General features: G+C 37.1%; 1 protein-coding gene across 7 annotated transcripts in view; it reads left to right on the forward strand.

Annotated features, from left to right (window-relative positions):
• The window catches only part of LOC110455990 (S phase cyclin A-associated protein in the endoplasmic reticulum-like), a 108,034-nt gene that overhangs the window by 57,660 nt on the left and 29,269 nt on the right, over positions 1-21,105 (forward strand). For all 7 annotated transcript variants that reach the window (XM_021506488.1, XM_021506490.1, XM_021506491.1 and 4 more), the window contains exon 24: positions 14,607-14,753. In XM_021506488.1, the coding sequence (XP_021362163.1) occupies positions 14,607-14,753 (147 nt within the window). The remainder of the gene's footprint in view (positions 1-14,606; positions 14,754-21,105) is intronic.

The raw sequence follows: 21,105 nt of genomic DNA on the forward strand, positions 1-21,105 counted from the left end.
GGGGGGGTGAGTAAATATTGGGGAAAGGGAAAGTAAGGGAGAAAAACAGGGGATGAGAAGGACAATAAGAATGTATGAAGGTGGTTGTTGGGAAAGAAGGTAGGTAGAAAAGAGGTGGATTGGGATAGTGTGAAGGGAACAGTAGTATGGGAAGATTTCAAGGTCTTCAGCGCAAACATAATTCTAAAATAAAACGGTTTTATCTAAATACCAGATCATACTATTTGATCAATATTTCAGTTTGAAGTAAAAGGTTTTTATGATCATAGACTTTGCTGAATTAAGACCAATACACTGTTGAAAACATTTCTGCCCGATTGTTATCTTGATGCATTGCATCTCAACATCTTATTGAAATGGGATTGAGACAAAGTTCAGCACTCCTTCACTGTTTCTTATTCCTCTTATCTTGAGATGCCATATAAAGTCAGATTGAAGACAAAAATCTTTAAAAAAAAACATTTTGTAAGATTGAAGTCTTAGAACTTTTTATTTTTATTCTAGACACTATTTAGTACTGGTTAATGCAATAATACATGTTTTATTCCGTTCTTGTTTTCCATGGAGGACTAACTGTTGGTGAAAATTCTGAAATAATCTTTCGCTTTCACTTTGCAAATTTGATTTGGTCTTAAGACTCAAGAAGTTTACTCTTTATCCACATTGGGCGAGTTTGGTCTTTCACTGGCTCTGCCTATCCCTTTTCCCTAATCTGATTTCATCATATGATACAGATGAATAAATGTCGACGAAAATTGAGAATTAATGTTTTACTTTCACTTTGCATTGATTTTGTACAAGCATGATGTGATTTGTGACGGTACTCCATTTGGTAATCTCTCTATCCAATCCGTGCGATGCCAGATATTGGACGTCGCTGTGTATACAGTACAGGAGCCTGTATCCCATACAGCACCCTAGGGGTGAAGCATGCGGCTGTTAACTTTGTCCATAAACCATGATTGTATAAATGTAATATTTTTTATATGTTTTACTTATCTTTTGATTGCATCTATCTGTTGAGCTCTGTCTGGTTCAACAGCAGACATCAGGGCTTCCTATTCCAATCTTTGTTAGCTTTAAACTGGTTTAAACAGTTTTGAAAATTTTGAAAATTATACAAATATTTTCACATCTAAATATAAAATCATCATTTTGAATTTTGGATAGTTAAAACATTAATTAAAGTTCTTTCAACTGTATATTACTTCAATATTTTTTTGACTTTTTGCAAGATTTCAAGTTGGAAATGTGTCGGATAATTCACCGTTAAGTTGACTAAGTAATGAATTATTGGACAAGAATGCTACACGGAGGAAGTCCCCGCCAGTCAGAAGGATGCAGCTACCCTAGCTTGGTGACCTTCAGTCCCTGAGCCTTATCTCCCCTTGTCTATGTTTATCCCTCCATATGTGGGCCACTAGGGAACAAATCGCCCCAGCCAGAGATCCTATCTCAGCACATAGTTTATATTCGGCACCCATCGTTTGCATACTAATTCTATATTATTCATATAAATAGGGATCTGTTTGATTAATTACTATGGTGATTGATTTCCCTGACGGTGCCAAAAATGAATTACCAAACCAATTTGTCATGATTAGGGATGCAATTGGACAGAGTTGCACGCTCTTGTTTGTCCAAATCTTCTCTGGGCAGTGATTTGAATGTACATTTCTTCGTGATAAAAACTTAAAAGTTCTAGTATGTTGTTGGGTAGATATAAAGAAACGAGGTCTGGTGTTGTACTGATTGAGTTTACGAGCTATCAAGAAAATTGATTTTCCTCCAATTTTATTTTAGTACAAGGTTAGAGATATACCAGTAATATTGCAAACTGTGTTTTTCATTAATAACCTTGGTACAGTGTATTAAGTGAAAAGAGTTGGAGATTTAATGTCCCGGTTATAAGTTAAGTATCTGGTATCCCCCAGTCAATGGTTTCCTAGAGGTATTAAATAAAATAAATGTCTTTTTTACGATTTTGAAATTGGATGCTGTATTTTTGGAAACTTTTAGTACCAAAGCTAGACTTCTGTGTTGAAAGTCTAGTTTTTTTTGTTTGTTTGTTTTTTGTTTTTTTTTAGCATTGATTTCATTTATCAAAAAAAAAAAATACATTAAAAAATCAGATCATGTTACATTGTCATTTTCAGTTACACTTGTGTAATGACTTTAATTGGCCTCTATGATGTCATAGCTAATCTAGATCTGTCTCCCTTAAGTTATTCACAATGACGTGTTGGACATAGTTTCTATCAGATCTATTTACTAAATTAGATTAACCTTTATACATACTACTTGTACAAAAAATGTTACCAGTCATATTACAAGTTGTTTATAGAAGGAATCAAGAATTTACTGTTCTGAAGATATTGCTTGTGAATTCCTACCAACAAAAAGCATATCAATAATGCAAAATAAATGTTGGAACCAATCAAAATCAGCAGGAACCAATCAAAATCAGTTGGAACCAATCAAAATCAGCAGGAACCAATCAAAATCAGTTGGAACCAATCAAAATCAGTAGGAACCAAACAAAATCAGCAGGAACCAATCAAAATCAGCAAAAAACAATCAAAATCAGCAGGAACCAATCAAAATCAGGAAGAACCAATCTGTTAAGTTTTCATTCTGCTTAGTGCCAATGTAAAGCAGCATCACTGAACCAACAAATAGCACTGTTAAACATCATACCTTGGTAATTATTGACATTTCTAATTAGTCAGGCACTTTTGAAGTCTTAACATTTTTCCTGTGTACTTAAGGATATATGTAAAAAAATCTATTTTTTTATGTTAGGTTTTATGGATATTTTCTATTTGGTTATGGAATCATTTAAATCTTTCATCAGTTTTATTTGAAACTCTTTCATCAGTTTTATATGAAGCTATGTAAATATCTTCACATATTTGTCAAAATTCATTACCAACTCATGTTAAATAGCCTTACTTCTGTCTACACCTCTGTCTAGAACCAAAGCTTGGTGGAATGTATTAATAAAACATTTTTATATGTATGATAAAAAGCAAGTATTCTTCTTTTTTTTATACAGTTCCCTCTAAAAGTAAAAATGAAATGTCATGTTTGCATCGAAAAAAGAATGTTAAAAATTAGGAATTCAAATTTATCTGTTGAATTTTGTGAAGGATTTATTTTGCAAGTTTACAAAGTTCAGCTCAAAGTTGTGGTATGGAGGCAACCAGACAGAAAATTAACTGTGTGATACAGGCCTGTGGTTATAAAAAACACCATTTTACTTTACCAAACTGGTGACATGATTTTTCATCGGGTGGTTAGATAATAAAATATAAAAAATGTCGCTCATGATGCATCTGGGAAGTTGTATGGGCTCTGTAATTCTGCTTGTTCTGACAAGTTGTTAGAATTATCTTCTGTAGAAATTTAAAGGTGAAACTTCCCAACCAAGATTTTCAATCAGATAAATTTGTAAATGTCAGTCCAGTTTAAATTTTCAAGATAGCCATCTAGTAAGAGTTATGTCCCCTTGACCACTACAGCACTCACTTTCAGTGCGTCTGATGTGGAGGAATTTCTGTTGGTATTATTTGTGATAAAACCTGGCATTTTATCACTCGATTTTCTTGTCATTTCATAGCAGGAGGGGAAAAAACAGATACGGGAAGTAATCAGGTTATGGGGAGATTGTTTGAAAAGTTTTATCGCTGGTGCCCGCAGTGTTATCAGCTGGGGAGGAGATAGCGGGATTTGCCTATCAGTGATATGGTTAGTTCCCCGGGCCAGTGTAGCCTGCCCCAGGGGGAGACTCTGATACCAGCAACGTCCATCACAGATACCGCTGATATGTCACTGCGGTTTAATTCTAACAAATTGCAGCTCCTTCGTCAAGTTTTTATCCCCAAAAGATTATATACGTAATACTATTTTTTATTTATTTTTATTTTTCTATGTGGTGCCATGGGAAGGTTTTTCAGTGCATACATGCATAAAGATGTGATTTTATTGAGTGATGTGTGTATTTGTAAATTAAAATTGAACATTAAAAAATTTGTCATGATTAGGTCTTTCAGTGCAAGTTAGCATCAGTTGTTGACGGTACCAAGTAAAAGGACTGTGACTGAAAGTTCCATATTTAACATCTCAGTTTGTTGTATGGTTACTGTTTAAAGTGGCCATCCAAGTTTAATTCATCAAATAAAAAATAAATGTTTCAAGTTGTTTTTTTAGAAGGTGTCTTAACTTCTAAAAGGCACTTTTTGTTTATCTTACTTAAGGGACACTCTGATTGGTCAGATATAATAAGATAAAATTTAAATTCATCACTAATCATATACCATGTATTAGGTGTTTTTTTGGTGATTTTAAGCTCTTCCACAGATGAATGAATGGACTTGTTTCAATTTAAAAATACAAGGTGATATTGTTTAAGAAATTTCATGTTCTGTCATGATGACATAATGTAATCCTGTTAAGAAAAAAATGTTTATTATCTTCTTTTCCCCCCGTCATGTTTTGTTGTCATCCTGAAATTACTTTTTCAAACAAATATATGTGACACTTGTTCAATGAAAAGATCCACCATATTTTATTAAAACTAACATTACATTGAATGTTTCAAGTAGACTCATGCTTGATTTATACATAATCAACATATTTATTTGATAAGTGGGTTTTTTGCAGACAATTGCGCGCCAGAAAATAGCTTTTGAATAATTTATAGCTACAGATCAAGAGCATCGTTGTGTAAACAGTGGTATATTCTGAGATGGTTGTATCTCAAATTCAACCAATGTTGGTGTGATACAAGTGATACTATGTGATGCCCTTGCTAGCCCACATCCCCATGTAAGTGCCGTCGCCGCTGATACAACAGTTACGTAACGCCAAAATGTGTCCGTATCACACATCTTGCGGAACGCTACCTGCAAACAGGAAGAGAAAAAAGCGAATAATATGGCATTTTTTTGTCAAATATATAGCCAATTGTGTGATGGTATCAGTGAGGCCCACTGTGAAGTGAACTGGAGGCCAGACATCTCGGTAACACGTAGCTGCCTTACCACTCTCAACCAGCAGGGAACATGTTTGTACCTTTTTTCTCAGTTAAGACTTTTGTCGTCTTATTTCACTGTTTTTGATAAATTGGAATATATGCAAGGCAAACAGTTTGTTTCATAGTCTCTTTTAATATATATATTTTTTTTCACTGAGAACGAAAAAAACCCATTCCCAGATGGAATTCGAAATAAAGAAAAAGTCTGGAATTCTTAGATCTTTATTTCAACATATGTGTTACATGTTGAGCCCATTGTGTGGATGCATGCAGAGCTTACATGATAGAACTTGACAGAATCTTGGTCTTGACGAACAAAAGGGACGCGATATTGATCAGTTAACATTGACTGAAGAAGACGCGGGCAGTCGGAATGGGCAAAAACAGGACAGTGTTTTATCACTACAGAGCGTCTGACTGGCAGATCTCGCATAAAGAAAAGAGGGACGTTTTAGGACGTCGTCATATTGTCGCAGCGCTATCCCCATGGACTAATAAATGTATGTAATCTCAGCAGATAGGAGGATGGATGTGGAGTATATTTGGAGTGCTACAAGTTCAAGGTCACTGATCCGATCGAACAAAAAAAAATAATATGCATTTGGAAAAAAGAATTTTAGTTAAAATTGTTTTCCAAGCATAAAGAAGATGGGTTGTTAGTAGGATAAAATTTTATGTATGAATATCAGCTTTGAATTTCAATTTTCTCATCTTTATTTCCAGTAGACAGAATTTGTTTTTGCCAACAAAAGATAAAGACAGGTTAGACTGTAGGCATGTGTAATATGAAATTCACATATTCTATTTGTTGCTTCTAATTCTATAAAAGAAATCATGAAAAGAAAATTAACTGTAACTGTTATTCTGTCACCAAATCTCGGCCGAGATAGTGGGAGAACCAAATAAGTAGTGATTGGGTAGAGGTACAACTAGATTAGTGGTGGCTGGATACTGGTACAACCAGATTAGTGATGGCTGGATAGTGGGACAACCAGATTAGTGGTGGCTGGATAGAGGGATAACCAGATTAGGGGTGGCTGGATAGAGGGACAACCAGATTAGTGGTGGCTGGTTAGAGGGATAACCAGATTAGTTGTGGCTGGATAGTGGGACAACCAGATTAGTGGTTGCGGGATAGTGGGACAACCAGATTAGTGGTGGCTGGATAGAGGGACAACCAGGTTAGTGGTGGCTAGATAGTGGGATAACCAGATTAGTGGTGGCTAGATAGTGGGACAACCAGATTAGTGGTGGCAAGATGGTGAGAGAACCAAATAAGTAGTGATTGGGTAGAGGTACAACCAGATTAGTGGTGGCTAGATAGTGGGATAACCAGATTAGTGGTGGCTGGATAGAGGGATAACCAGATTAGTGGTGGCGGGATAGTGGGATAAACAGATTAGTGGTGGCTGGATAGAGGGATAACCAGATTAGTGGTGGCTGGATAGTGGGACAACCAGATAAGTGGTTGCGGGATAGTGGGACAACCAGATTAGTGGTGGCTGAATAGAGGGACAACCAGGTTAGTGGTGGCTAGATAGTGGGATAACCAAATAAGTAGTGATTGGGTAGAGGTACAACTAGATTAGTGGTGGCGAGATAGTGGTACAACCTATTAGTGGTGGCTGGGTAGTGGTACAACCTATTAGTGGTGGCTGGATAGTGGCACAACCTATTAGTGGTGGCTGGATAGTGGCACAACCTATTAGTGGTGGCTGGATAGTGGCACAACCTATTAGTGGTGGCTGGATAGTGGGACAACCAGATTAGTGGTGGCAAGATGGTGAGAGAACCAAATAAGTAGTGATTGGGTAGAGGATAACCAGATTAGTGGTGGCTAGATAGTGGGATAACTAAATAAGTAGTGATTGGGTAGAGGTACAACTAGATAAGTGGTGGCTGGATAGTGGTACAACCTTTTAGTGGTGGCTGGATAGTGGTACACCCAGATTAGTGGTGGCTGGATAGAGGGACAACCAGATAAGTGTTGACTGGATAGTGGGACAAACAGATAAGTGTTGACTGGATAGTGGGACAAACAGATAAGTGTTGACTGGATAGAGGGACAAACAGATTAGTGTTCAGTGGATAGAGGGACAAACAGATTAGTGTTGGCTGGATAGAGGGACAAACAGATTAGTGTTCATTGGATAGAGGGACAAACAGATTAGTGTTGACAGTATAGAGGGACAAACAGATAAGTGTTCACTGGATAGAGGGACTTGGGTAGAGGTACAACTAGATAAGTGGTGGCTGGATAGTGGTACAACCTTTTAGTGGTGGCTGGATAGTGGTACACCCAGATTAGTGGTGGCTGGATAGAGGGACAAGCAGATTAGTGTTGACTGGATAGAGGGACAAACAGATTAGTGTTGACCTAGATAAGTGGTGGCTGGATAGTGGTACAACCTTTTAGTGGTGGCTGGATAGTGGTACAACCAGATTAGCGGTGGCTGGATAGAGGGACAAACAGATTAGTGTTCATTGGATAGAGGGACAAACAGATTAGTGTTGACAGTATAGAGGGACAAACAGATAAGTGTTCACTGGATAGAGTGACAAACGGATTAGTGTTCACTGGATAGAGGGACAAACAGATAAGTGGCCCCTGGATAGAGGGACAAACAGATAAGTGTTGACTGGTTAGAGGCACAAACAGATAAGAGTTGACTGGATAGAGGGACAAACAGATTAGAGTTGACTGGATAGAGGGACAAACAGATTAGAGTTGACTGGATAGAGGGACAAACAGATTAGAGTTGACTGGATAGAGGGACAAACAGATTAGTGTTCATTGGATAGAGGGACAAACAGATTAGTGTTGACAGGATAGAGGGACAAACAGATAAGTGTTCACTGGATAGAGTGACAAACGGATTAGTGTTCACTGGATAGAGGGACAAACAGATTAGTGTTCAGTGGATAGAGGGACAAACAGATTAGTGTTGACAGTATAGAGGGACAAACAGATAAGTGTTCACTGGATAGAGTGACAAACGGATTAGTGTTCACTGGATAGAGGGACAAACAGATTAGTGTTCAGTGGATAGAGGGACAAACAGATTAGTGTTGACAGTATAGAGGGACAAACAGATAAGTGTTCACTGGATAGAGGGACAAACAGATAAGTGGCCCCTGGATAGAGGGACAAACAGATAAGTGTTGGCTGGATAGTGGGACAAACAGATTAGTGGTGGCTGGATAGAGGGACAAGCAGATTAGTGTTGACTGGATAGAGGGACAAACAGATTAGAGTTGACTGGATAGAGGGACAAACAGATAAGTGTTGGCTGGATAGAGGGACAAACAGATTAGTGTTCAGTGGATAGAGGGACAAACAGATTAGTGTTGGCTGGATAGAGGGACAAACAGATTAGTGTTCACTGGATAGAGGGATAAACAGATAAGTGGTGGCTGGATAGAGGGACAAACAGATTAGTGTTGGCTGGATAGAGGGACAAACAGATTAGTGTTCATTGGATAGAGGGACAAACAGATTAGTGTTGAATGGATAGAGGGACAAACAGATAAGTGTTGGCTGGATAGAGGGACAAACAGATTAGTGTTCAGTGGATAGAGGGACAAACAGATTAGTGTTGGCTGGATAGAGGGACAAACAGATTAGTGTTCAGTGGATAGAGGGACAAACAGATTAGTGTTGACCTAGATAAGTGGTGGCTGGATAGTGGTACAACCTTTTAGTGGTGGCTGGATAGTGGTACACCCAGATTAGTGGTGGCTGGATAGAGGGACAAGCAGATTAGTGTTGACTGGATAGAGGGACAAACAGATTAGTGTTGACAGGATAGAGGGACAAACAGATAAGTGTTCACTGGATAGAGGGACAAACAGATTAGTGTTCACTGGATAGAGGGACAAACAGATAAGTGGTGGCTTGATAGAGGGACAAACAGATAAGTGTTCACTGGATAGAGGGACTTGGGTAGAGGTACAACTAGATAAGTGGTGGCTGGATAGTGGTACAACCTATTAGTGGCGGCTGGATAGTGGTACAACCAGATTAGCGGTGGCTGGATAGAGGGACAAACAGATTAGTGGTGACTGGATAGAGGGACAAACAGATAAGTGGAGGCTGGATAGAGGGACAAACAGATAAGTGGTGGCTGGGTAGAGGGACAAACAGATAAGTGTTGACTGGATAGAGGGACAATTATATTAATGATGACTGGAAAGTTGAACAACCAGAATATTGGTTGCTGCAGGACAACCACATTAGTAGTGGCTAAAAAAAGGAACAACTATTATTGTTAGCTGCAGCTGAATGGGGAATGAACCTTGTTGAGATGCAGTTGCTGGATAGTTGATGATCTGGATTTAAGTGGTAGCTTGATATATAAAAGACACTCAGATCAGTGGATGTCAGAAAGTGGCAAAAACAGATTAGTGGTGGCTGATTAGTGGTGGCTGATTAAATGAAGTTTAACTGTTGATGTACTACATACATGTGTACCACAGCTGAAGAAGCAAGTTTAGTTCATCAGTCAGAGGGTTGACAGAATTATGTTTGAACATACACACAATAGGTAACAGATTACACTGGCATCGTTTCCAAAGACACATGTCAAAGTATCTGCTTTCAATTTACAGCCCCCCCCAAAAAAACTGGAATTTGAAGAAAAAACATCACACATCCCGACTCCACTTGTAGCACGTTGGCATTCACAGTAGAACTATACATAATTGTTATAGGAAACACACAAATTTGTACCCCTCCCATCATCAGGGGGTTACACATGGATAGTGGGGGGGGGGGGGGGGGGGGGGGGGGGGGGAGGTAGGGGTCAGAGGTCACCACGGTGATACCTCGGTGTGACATTTGTTGGCTGTTTAAAGACTTGATGAACAACAGCAGGCTGTGATGAAAGTTATGTGTTTCTTCGGTTTATGTGTGCGGTACATGCTTCTGCCAGTTGTTACAACTTAAGGAGTTTCTGTTGCTGTTCTGAAGATTTGACACAATTTTGAAGTGTGTCTTGAATATTTCGAGTCGTACACTTCTCTAGCTGTTCAAACTTAACAAAGGGACCAAAGGGACAGCAGGCTTGTGGATTATACAGGTTAATTTATATAGAAATTGATATAGTTGAACCTAGATATTGCTTGAGCTAACAGATTATAACGAGTTTAGTGTGTACATGACTAATATGTTTATTTAAATACTTTATGTACCGATTATAACCTTATTGTCTCCTTCTGTACTGTTGTCATGTCTACATGACAAAAATGTGCTTCCTGGTCCCCATTATCATGTATGGATGACAAAATAATATACCCCCATCACAAGCATCGTGCACACACGACAAGAGACTTTGGTGTTACCTGTCTTTTGACTAGCTGGTTATAGCACAGGACAGTGGTGTAATCCAATTCATTATCACTGAAATTAGAACCCATTAGTTTAAAAGAAAGATTTTGATAAGTGCACATTTTTCAGCATGTGACCTATTTGTTTCCGAATTTCCCTCAAGATGTTGGGTTAGGTGGTCACAATGTAAACAACATGAATGAGAGCATTTGATACAAACAGTCATAAGTTCACCACCAGATAGAAAACTGAATGACTTCGTAAACAAAATCTATCCCCATTGGGGACCCGCACTACAAAGGTTTATTTTGAAGACAATGAATTGCATCATTCATTGTTGAACACAAGACAATTTCTCAGTTATAATAAGCTGTCTGTTTGTCATAGTGCTGCAAAGTTGAAGATGTGTATGTCTCTTAACAATGACATACAACGATAGCGATATAGGTTCACGGTTACCTGTTCATTTCACTGATAATCTGCAATTTTGTTACATGTGTGAGGATAAGCTAGTAACGATAGCCAGTAAGGGTTGTGGATCATTGGATTTTGTGTACAGTAGATCCTTATTAGGCCAGACCCTTTTTTTTACTGGTATATTTACATGAGTGAAACTTTGTAAGTCTGGAAACTTTGTAAGTCTGGAAACTTTGGTTTGTGTGTAAAGTAGGACCTCCTTATTCTTGGCACCTTGTTTTGTCTGTAATGGCTTGGATAAGGTATGTGAAATGAAACAAGAATTATTCTTTAAAAAGTCTGGTCTGCTAGTTTTTCAGCATTTGTAGGCGTATGGAAATTTAAATCTGTTGAACTTTTGTTTACCACTTGAAACTGGGCGACAATAAATTCAAGGAGAACCTGTTGGTGTTGAATTGTCCAATTTTCTGAAAGAACTAATAAGGAATCGTCACAATAGTTTTAAAAATGTTCTTCAATATAAAAATTCAGAAAATGAGGTTTTATCATCTAGATCACCACCATAGACCTATTATTTGATTAAGCCTGGCCTATAAATCAAGTTTCCGTGACTATGAAATGACATGTTGATCGCAGTGAAAATTGCTGTCATATTTTCTGATTTCATAGAAAATTATGGTTGATACTAATGGTATTGTTGTTTACAGATACTTAAAATTAACACTGTCTGGTAACCAAGCCGGTGACAAAGCAGTAATAGAGACATGTATTTCTATAACGGCTGAGGTATGTCGTTACTAACAGTGGGACACCGCAGTGCTGGTAAATACGTATTTGAAATCAGCCCCGCTTCCAGAAGTGATTATCCTGATGCATATAGAGATAGCGAGAAAGCCGATGATGATTGATAAGGCTTTAACCAGGGATGTCATTGGTAGCCATTTTATTGTAAACTTTGATTCCATCGAACGACAGTCCGGGCTCGGAGGACTTGACAAGAATCCCCCTTCTACCACCGACTCGACCACACCGCAATGAACGGCACGTCTCATTTCATCCGTGGCCGATGATCGTCATCCGGATTCAGATGCAGCGCCGTCACAGCGCGGAGTGGAAAATGATGGAGATACTTTGGAGACAGTAGATTTACACATCAGTGCCATCGTTTAATGGTTTATTTAAACACAAAGCCTCCATCTTTTCATTATAAAAAGCTCAATGTATAACACAGCATTACACAGGATTACACACAAATATTGATTTCAAATTACGACCAAGAAGGATTAAAGATAATGATTTTCATGAAATCTGATTACAGGAAATATCATATGATGTGTTTAACTTACTACGAGAGAACATAATCTCGTAAAACGTGGAAAACTCGGCCTCACACCCGGGGCGATTGTATTGACAGCGTTTGACATGGAGTATGTGATCTGGTGTATAACCCATTGTTGTAGCAGTATTAATTAGAGGTGTCATTCAGTTGACTGTCTGTGCTGGTGAATTGGTTGACGATCCACTCTTAATTAGTCCTGTCTTCTGATAGCAATGAGTACTAGGGGTTGGTTGTACTGGGGTCAATAATCTGGATACATGTATTAGGAATAAAGACGTACATTGCAATCTATCAATAATCTAATAGAACATTTATATTTTACAGTGCGTGACAGTGCAATATAATAATTGTTGATAAAGAATTCTAGAAGTAATTTAAATCTATATAATTAGCATATATATTGCAATGAGGAGATTGGTATTGTTTTATCATTTAAAACTATCAATTTACCAATTTTTTGTTGCTGAAATGTAAAGAAATTTCAATGATAAACCATGTGTTAATATGGTCTTCAATGATAAACCATGTGCTGATATGGTCTTCAATGAAAAAGAAAACTCTTATGTTGGTAGTATTTAAGAGTTGGTGACGTGTGTAAATTATAAATATTGTCACATACAGCAAAGCCCCAGTCAAGTAAACCCAGTATCAATTTAAACTTGATAAACACTATAATTTTTATTTGATTCCTGAAAGTAAACACACAATATGGCAATTCATTATGTTGTTGATAGCTGTGTAATATCACAGTACTGGTGGTGGCCTCTCCAAGCCCTAACAAAGACCACGGAAGTTTATACCCGCACCCGGGACCGAACAACGAGGGCGGATATAGATGTCGTGCCGACTGATTACGCTGCGTTCCCAATGACTGGATCCTGTCATGGCCGACCGAATCACATTCAAACTTTCACAATCCGGAAATGAGTGTCCATCTCAGCATCTAGTCTGGTACTTGATACATCAGCTGTTTCAATCTTGGTCGACAAGGCCACATGCGGAGTCTGACTGCACTGGTGGTAACCCTCATCCATAAAACTCACACAAAAACACTAATTTGTGAAAGGGCCGCTCCAATTTCCGTTAACTTTTCACCTAATAGTTTTATGTTTTGTTTCATCTGATAGTCATCACAAGCTAGGAAGTCAGTACATGGCCGCGTCAATGTGAGTTGACGGACAAGATTTTATTACCGACTTCAATTCATCAGGCGGGTCGGTGTTGAAACTGATGAATAGAACGAATTCTGAATCTTTAGGATTAGTATGGGGTTTAATAGATTTGTGATCAACCCATTTTATTGTTTGTCGATCAACACACTAATCCCCAGACTCAATAAAGACAATATCAAATGGTCGTTTGTTAATTTGGTGCACTTGGCTGACTCAAGCTACCTGAGCTGGACAATAGCACAGTGTTGGACAAAGCATCAGATTCATTTAGAAAGATTTATAATGGATGTCTTCTTCCTATTCAAACTGCGGCAATGAAAATAACCTGAATTTATGACTGTTTGTACTGCGGCTGTTAACGGTTAATGTGACAAATTAAATACGTTTTCCTTGTTAGGAGATGAAACTGTATACCTGAGCGACGGTCACGGTTGGTTTGGTTAGTGATGGCATTGTCCCTTGGCCCTCATCTCGATAGTATGTCAGATTTTGTTGCTTGTATTCGGTTTTAATCATTATTCTTGGTTTTCATGAAAATAATTTTTGCAGTGTTATGTAGGCCGAGTGGGATTTGAGATATTTTGAAGAGAAAAAATTACAAATGAAAAGATATTTATATTTATTAAAAAATAAGTTTTGTCATAATTTGTGTCAATAACTTTTTTATCGTAATACCTCAGTAAAATGCCTGTGATTTCTTTTCTGACCAATTTAGCCCAAATATATTTAATTGACTTTGTTCCTTATTATTTTGTGCAAATGTAAAAAGCTATCTTTTTCCAATGACAAACCAAAAAGATGTCAGGCCAAGGAAAGTTTATTTTTGGGTTTAAACTGACTCCAACTGTACCTCGCTAGAGTGATGTCTATCAACGTTTCCCACTAAATGGTGTTACCCATTTATACAGCTGTATGCCTATATTATTTGGCAAAAATTTAGTATGCAAATTTATTGGAATTTCAAGCTTTTGTTAGGGGTTTGTTCACTTTAAAGATATTAATGCCAACACATTTCCATTGCAAATAAGTGGTACTCTGTTAGGTAAGAAGCTTTGGTTTCTAAAATATACTTAAAATAAAAAAAACTTACTTCCATTTCAACAGACTGTGGTTTATAAAGACACTAATAAGAAATTGCACAGATACTTATTGTAACACCTGAAGAAACAAGAATGATCCTCTAGATTTTGGAATCTTTATATTTTAGGTTCATTTGTATTTGTGTTTGTGAATTCGCTGAGCTTGTTAGTAGCTTGACTGGTATTATCTAATGTATTTCATGATTTTGAAAACTTTGTTTTTTTTGTGTCTTTGCAGCTACATCATCAGTGTTGGTATCGTGGACAAACTGACACAGTATTTCCGTGGTGTCCAGGGCCCGATAGACGAAGACAAAGAGGGGGCAGAGTTTCTACAACACAGCCTCGGTCTACTCGTTTCCATGACGAAAATCATGTCCAAAAGGTCAGTTCAAAATTGACTCTTTGGTCGCATATTAAAACTTGATATATTACTTAGGCCTAGTACACACACTTATACTGTATTCCATAACGGAAAGAGAAAACATTGAAAGTAGGCCTAGTACTCACACTTATACTGGATTCCATAACGGAAAGAGAAAACATTTAAATTAGGCCTAGTACTCACACTTACACTGTATTCTATAACGGAAAGAGAAAACATTTAAATTAGGCCTAGTACTCACACTTACACTGTATTCTATAACGGAAAGAGAAAACATTTAAATTAGGCCTAGTACTCACACTTATACTTTATTCCATAACGGAAAGAGAAAACATTTAAATTAGGCCTAGTACTCACACTTACACTGTATTCCATAACGGAAAGAAAAAACATTTAAAGTAGGCCTAGTAATCACACTTACACTGTATTCCATAACGGAAAGAAAAAACATTTAAAGTAGGCCTAGTTCTCACACTTATACTGTATTCCATAACTGAAAGAGAAAGCATTTAAAGCGGGCCTAGTACTCACACTTATACTGTATTACATAACGGAAACAGAAAACATTTAAAGTAGGCCTAGTACCCACACTTATACTGTATTCCATAACTGAAAGAGAAAGCATTTAAAGCGGGCCTAGTACTCACACTTATACTGTACTCGTTTCCATGACGAAAATCATGTCCAAAAGGTCAGTTCAAAATTGACTCTTTGGTCTCATATTAAAACTTGATTTATTACTTAGGCCTAGTACTCACACTTATACTGTACTCGTTTCCATGACGAAAATCATGGCCAAAAGGTCAGTTCAAAATTGACTCTTTGGTCGCACATTAAAACTTGATATATTACTTAGGCCTAGTACACACACTTATACTGTATTCCATAACTGAAAGAGAAAGCATTTAAAGTAGGCCTAGAACTCACACTTATACTGTATTCCATACCGGAAAGAGAAAACATTTAAAGTGGGCCTAGTACTCACACTTATACTGTATTCCTTAACGGAAAGAGAAAGCATTTAAATTAGGCCTAGTACTCACACTTACACTGTATTCTATAACGGAAAGAGAAAACATTTAAAGTGGGCCTAGTACTCACACTTATACTGTACTCGTTTCCATGACGAAAATCATGTTCAAAAGGTGAGTTCAAAATTGACTCTTTGGTCGCATATCAAAACTTGATATATTACTTAGGCCTAGTACACACACTTATACTGTATCCCATAACGGAAAGAGAAAACATTGAAAGTAGGCCTAGTACTCACACTTATAATGTATTCCATAACGGAAAGAGAAAACATTTAACGTAGGCCTAGTACTCACACTTATACTGTACTCGTTTCCATGACGAAAATCATGTTCAAAAGGTGAGTTCAAAATTGACTCTTTGGTCGCATATTAAAACTTGATATATTACTTAGGCCTAGTACACACACTTATACTGTATTCCATAACTGAAAGAGAAAGCATTTAAAGTAGGCCTAGTACTCACAGTTATACTGTATTCCATAACGGAAATAGAAAACATTTAAAGTAGGCCTAGTACACACACTTATACTGTATCCCATAACGGAAAGAGAAAACATTTAAACGAGGCCTAGTACTCACACTTATACTGTATTACATAACGGAAACAGAAAACATTTAAAGTAGGCCTAGTACCCACACTTATACTGTATTCCATAACTGAAAGAGAAAGCATTTAAAGCGGGCCTAGTACTCACACTTATACTGTATTACATAACGGAAACAGAAAACATTTAAAGTAGGCCTAGTAATCACACTTACACTGTATTCCATAACGGACAGAGAAAACATTTAAAGTAGGCCTAGTAATCACACTTACACTGTATTCCATAACGGAAAGAAAAAACATTTAAAGTAGGCCTAGTAATCACACTTACACTGTATTCCATAACGGAAAGAAAAAACATTTAAAGTAGGCCTAGTTCTCACACTTATACTGTATTCCATAACTGAAAGAGAAAGCATTTAAAGCGGGCCTAGTACTCACACTTATACTTTATTCCATAACGGAAAGAGAAAACATTTAAACGAGGCCTAGTACTCACACTTATACTGTACTCGTTTCCATGACGAAAATCATGTTCAAAAGGTGAGTTCAAAATTGACTCTTTGGTCTCATATTAAAACTTGATTTATTACTTAGGCCTAGTACTCACACTTATACAGTATTCCATAACGGTAAGAGAAAACATTTAAAGTAGGCCTAGTAATCACACTTACACTGTATTCCATAACGGACAGAGAAAACATTTAAAGTAGGCCTAGTACACACACTTATACTGTATTCCATAACTGAAAGAGAAAGCATTTAAAGCGGGCCTAGTACTCACACTTATACTGTATTCCATAACTGAAAGAGAAAGCATTTAAAGTAGGCCTAGTACTCACAGTTATACTGTATTCCATAACGGAAATAGAAAACATTTAAAGTAGTCCTAGTGCTCACACTTACACTGTATTCCATAACGGAAAGAAAAAACATTTAAAGTAGGCCTAGTACTCACCCTTATACTGTATTCCATAACGGAAAGAGAAAGCATTTAAAGTTCATAGGTGGAAGGTCAAGGTGACTTACCGAATACACTAAAAGCTTATAAAAGCATGAAAATAAGATGGTTTTGGATCAGCCGTAATTCAGTTCAATTATTTCAACAAAACAGAAATGAAAAAAGTGTATAAACTTGTTATTTAAATGACTGATAACTTAAAGTTTTACCAGTTTAAAATAATTGAATGAAACAAGTTTTATTAATTATATCAATCACTCTTGTTGACCCAAATGGAAGTGCACAGGAGATTTTATCATGGGAGAAAATTTGAGAACCCAGAGAAAACCTATATGGTTGGCTAGGTGATCCAATACATTTTCACATTGAAAGGGATATTTCACTGTTTATAAGCTCACCCCTTGTTGTCAACATGTTTTACAAAAAAAAACATTACCAATTAAATCTATATTCCACATAGGATCAAATTTGACTTGTTTCTAAAGAAACAGAAAACTAGACCCCTAGGGTTTATTACTGATGAAATACGGTAAGGTGTCTGTATTTTCGTAATATAGAGATTAAATAATATGGAAATATTTTGAATCAGGCCAAACAAGTTGACCAGAGTTTTTATTTAATATGGCAGATATCATTGATAAGAACATACGGAAAAACCAGCCTATTGATTGAGGTATTAACGAGTCGTACATCTTTATGTTAATCGTGACACAATGCATTGAGAGAAAGCGATCATCCCTGCCCATTACCCCGGTGAGAATGCAGATTGTCTCCGCGATAAATTGTAACTACGCAACTCAAACAAGCTGAAATTTTGTCCATATTTTCTGGCAGTAATTCCATCAGACTCGATGTCCAGGGGCTAAAGATCCACGCTTTGGATTTATAGGAACTGTCATATCTTTGTTTGTATGCCTAGCCACCATGTTACATCTCCGCTGACAAAATATGTTTCTGGTCATGACTGCAAATACTGCTCCTAATGAATGTCATTTATTGTATTTACGATCTCGATAAGGATGAATTATCGTTTACTGTCATTACAGTAAATTTTCTAGTAAATGGTGGCTGTCATTAGCGTACGGTTAATTTATCTGATAATCCGTGTAGTCTAGATACATCACTCGATAATCAGTTTAAGTCTGGGATGTTTCCAATCATCACTGCGGGAAAAAAATATAAGTTCTGGGATGGAGTCAAATGTACTTGAGTTGACAGGATTACAAGGAAAAGTACATGTATGTACCGCAAGGTATATATAAGATTTGAGATCACTTGATGAGCTGAACTTTCAAGTGATATAAATTACATATTATAGGATTATTCAGACAAAGTTTGTAAAAAAGTTGTTGCAATTGGTCAAATTATTACTGTATACATAAATAATGGTTCTGTTAGGGTTCAGGTCTATCAAATGTATCACTTGTTAATGAAACTATGATCAAAAGCTTACAGAAGCTGCCTGGATATTTGTATGCCTGTTTATAAAAAATGCAAGGTATTTCGTTGATAATATAAAATAGAAATTTGTGCTTTAGAATATGGATAATGGACACTAAATTATAATTTTACACCCTTTTTTTTTGTCCAAACTGTTCAATCCAACAACATTATTTTATTGTAGCGGTCCCATGAGATTTATTCATTCCTCATATATAACCAACAAAAATACCGCAGATTTAGGGGGTACTGCTATTGTTGTATATCTTAGGTGTATATCATCCAACAGTATATTTATTGACTGGTGATTTTTTTTATATGCTTATTGATTTAATTTTTTTATTTTGTAGAAGTAAGTCACAGGACTAGAGTAGAGTCATTTGATGATAGGAAATGTTTCTCAATTTTATTTTGTAATTAAATCTTGTGCCTTCTACTCAACTTAAGATACAAAATGAAATATAAAGGAAAACTAGAAATAGGATTAGAGCTGCATAATATATATTTTTTACTTGGCCTTAATATATCAATACTTAAATAATGATGATGAAAACTATTAGTAAAATATTTCAGAAAATTAAAATTTTATTTTGTTTTCCAATACATTTCGGCCAAAAATTAACAGACAAAAGTCCAGAGTGCAACTCGGTTTCGACAATTTTTATGTTGTGTGCCTGGTGTGTTTTTTAACACCCCCTGGCAACTCTTCATTCATCCCATTCACATTAACCCAAATGTCGTCTCGTATTGCGTAAGGACGGGATAAAGCTTTCTTCGGAGAAGTTTTTATAAAGTATGAACAGCAATCCCCATGTTTATATTGGCCATTATCGGAGAGAGAGAAAAGGCGTAAATGAGCTCAGGGTATTTTTTATTATCATGATTCGGAGGCTGGGTTGTGGTCTTGAACACTTAGTACGGGTATGAAAAAGATTTTGATGGGCATTCATACAATATGGTCGACAATGAAAGTGGATACTTTTACAGCAGGTTTACGCATATCTTTTGTGAAGCGCATGCTGTGCTCAGCTAATCCTGGGCAGTTCCCATTGTGCATGATTGTGCGGTAATTTTTGTATTACGAGATTTTTACTCTCCTTGCCTTTCAATCTTACGCCTCGTAATGTTGATGCCAGTCCATTAGAGAGGATATTTAAAGCAAGGAAGCATTCTCGGGCTTACGAGGCGTTAATAACACATTAGAAATAGGCAGTTCTATAGTTAGTTTGGAAGACGAGCACACTCTGTTTCTCCTACACACCCCATATACATACCCCATCAGCACATCCCTGGGGGACGAATAAGTCCAGCACCCGCACCGCTACATGGTACTTAAAGGGTCGTCTGCTCCAAAAGGGGTGTGGCTTGATTCCCTACCCTCAATTCTCATCTCTATTAAAGTTCCCGAATTCCATCTGAATCCGGGCCTGTTCACACCTATTGCCGGAGTGGGCGGAGCTTGGGGTCCCGGTGAGAATTTCTAACCAGTAATTTGAGCATTCTTTGATTTGATTACGAGTAATTAGCTAGTTTTGATGTCCGTAACATATGGTATACAAATGGAGCTAATTTGTATTTCCCGGTATGAGGTGACAATTCGGGCGGGTACTCATGGGGACTAATGTAGATTTCATTCCTGGTCCATTAGTCGGAGGCGAGAGATGGTCCAAGATCGCACAGGACTTCTTCTCTCACTTATGCTCTGCCTTAATGTTACGCACAGTGAGGTTACTGTAATCTTCGTAAATGTAATTGTCTCGCGGGAGGACAAAATCCTATTTTTTCCTTCAGAGACAAACAACAGTCTCAGAGTTTGGACACCCATGTCTTTATTGTTTGTTGTTTCAGAGTCTGCACTCTTACTTGAACTCAGCTAAAAGACAAATTGAAAAAGTTTTTGAGATCATACATGTATTATGTGATGGCCATATTTTTGTATTCATCCAGACTTTATCATGAAATCAGTGATCTTGCATATAAATTCATTTAATGAATTTAAAAAGTGAATGTCTATTATTTTAATAAGTATAATCTCTTTGTAAAAAAGGTCGTGTTAAGGGCAAGGAAAAAAGAATTGAAAATAAAAATCCAATGGGTTAGATTATTATCCCTTTACCAGTAGGAGTGTGATATCAATCTGTCTGCCTTGTCAGGGTCTATGTAATGATGCTATACTATTTGATTGTGACTGAAGATGTTAATGTGTAATTGTGCACTTTTCTAGACAATGGTATGTAGCTGTGTCAGGTTCACCACTCGTACCACAATTTCTACCCATACCCTCAAATTGAAGTTTAATAGAGGTTGTAGTGGACCACAATTTCTACCCATACCCTCAAATTGAAGTTCAATAGAGGTTGTAGTGGACCACAA

This window comes from Mizuhopecten yessoensis, unplaced genomic scaffold (assembly GCF_002113885.1).
Source record: "Mizuhopecten yessoensis strain PY_sf001 unplaced genomic scaffold, ASM211388v2 scaffold8449, whole genome shotgun sequence".
NCBI classification, from domain to species: Eukaryota; Metazoa; Mollusca; class Bivalvia; order Pectinida; family Pectinidae; genus Mizuhopecten; species Mizuhopecten yessoensis.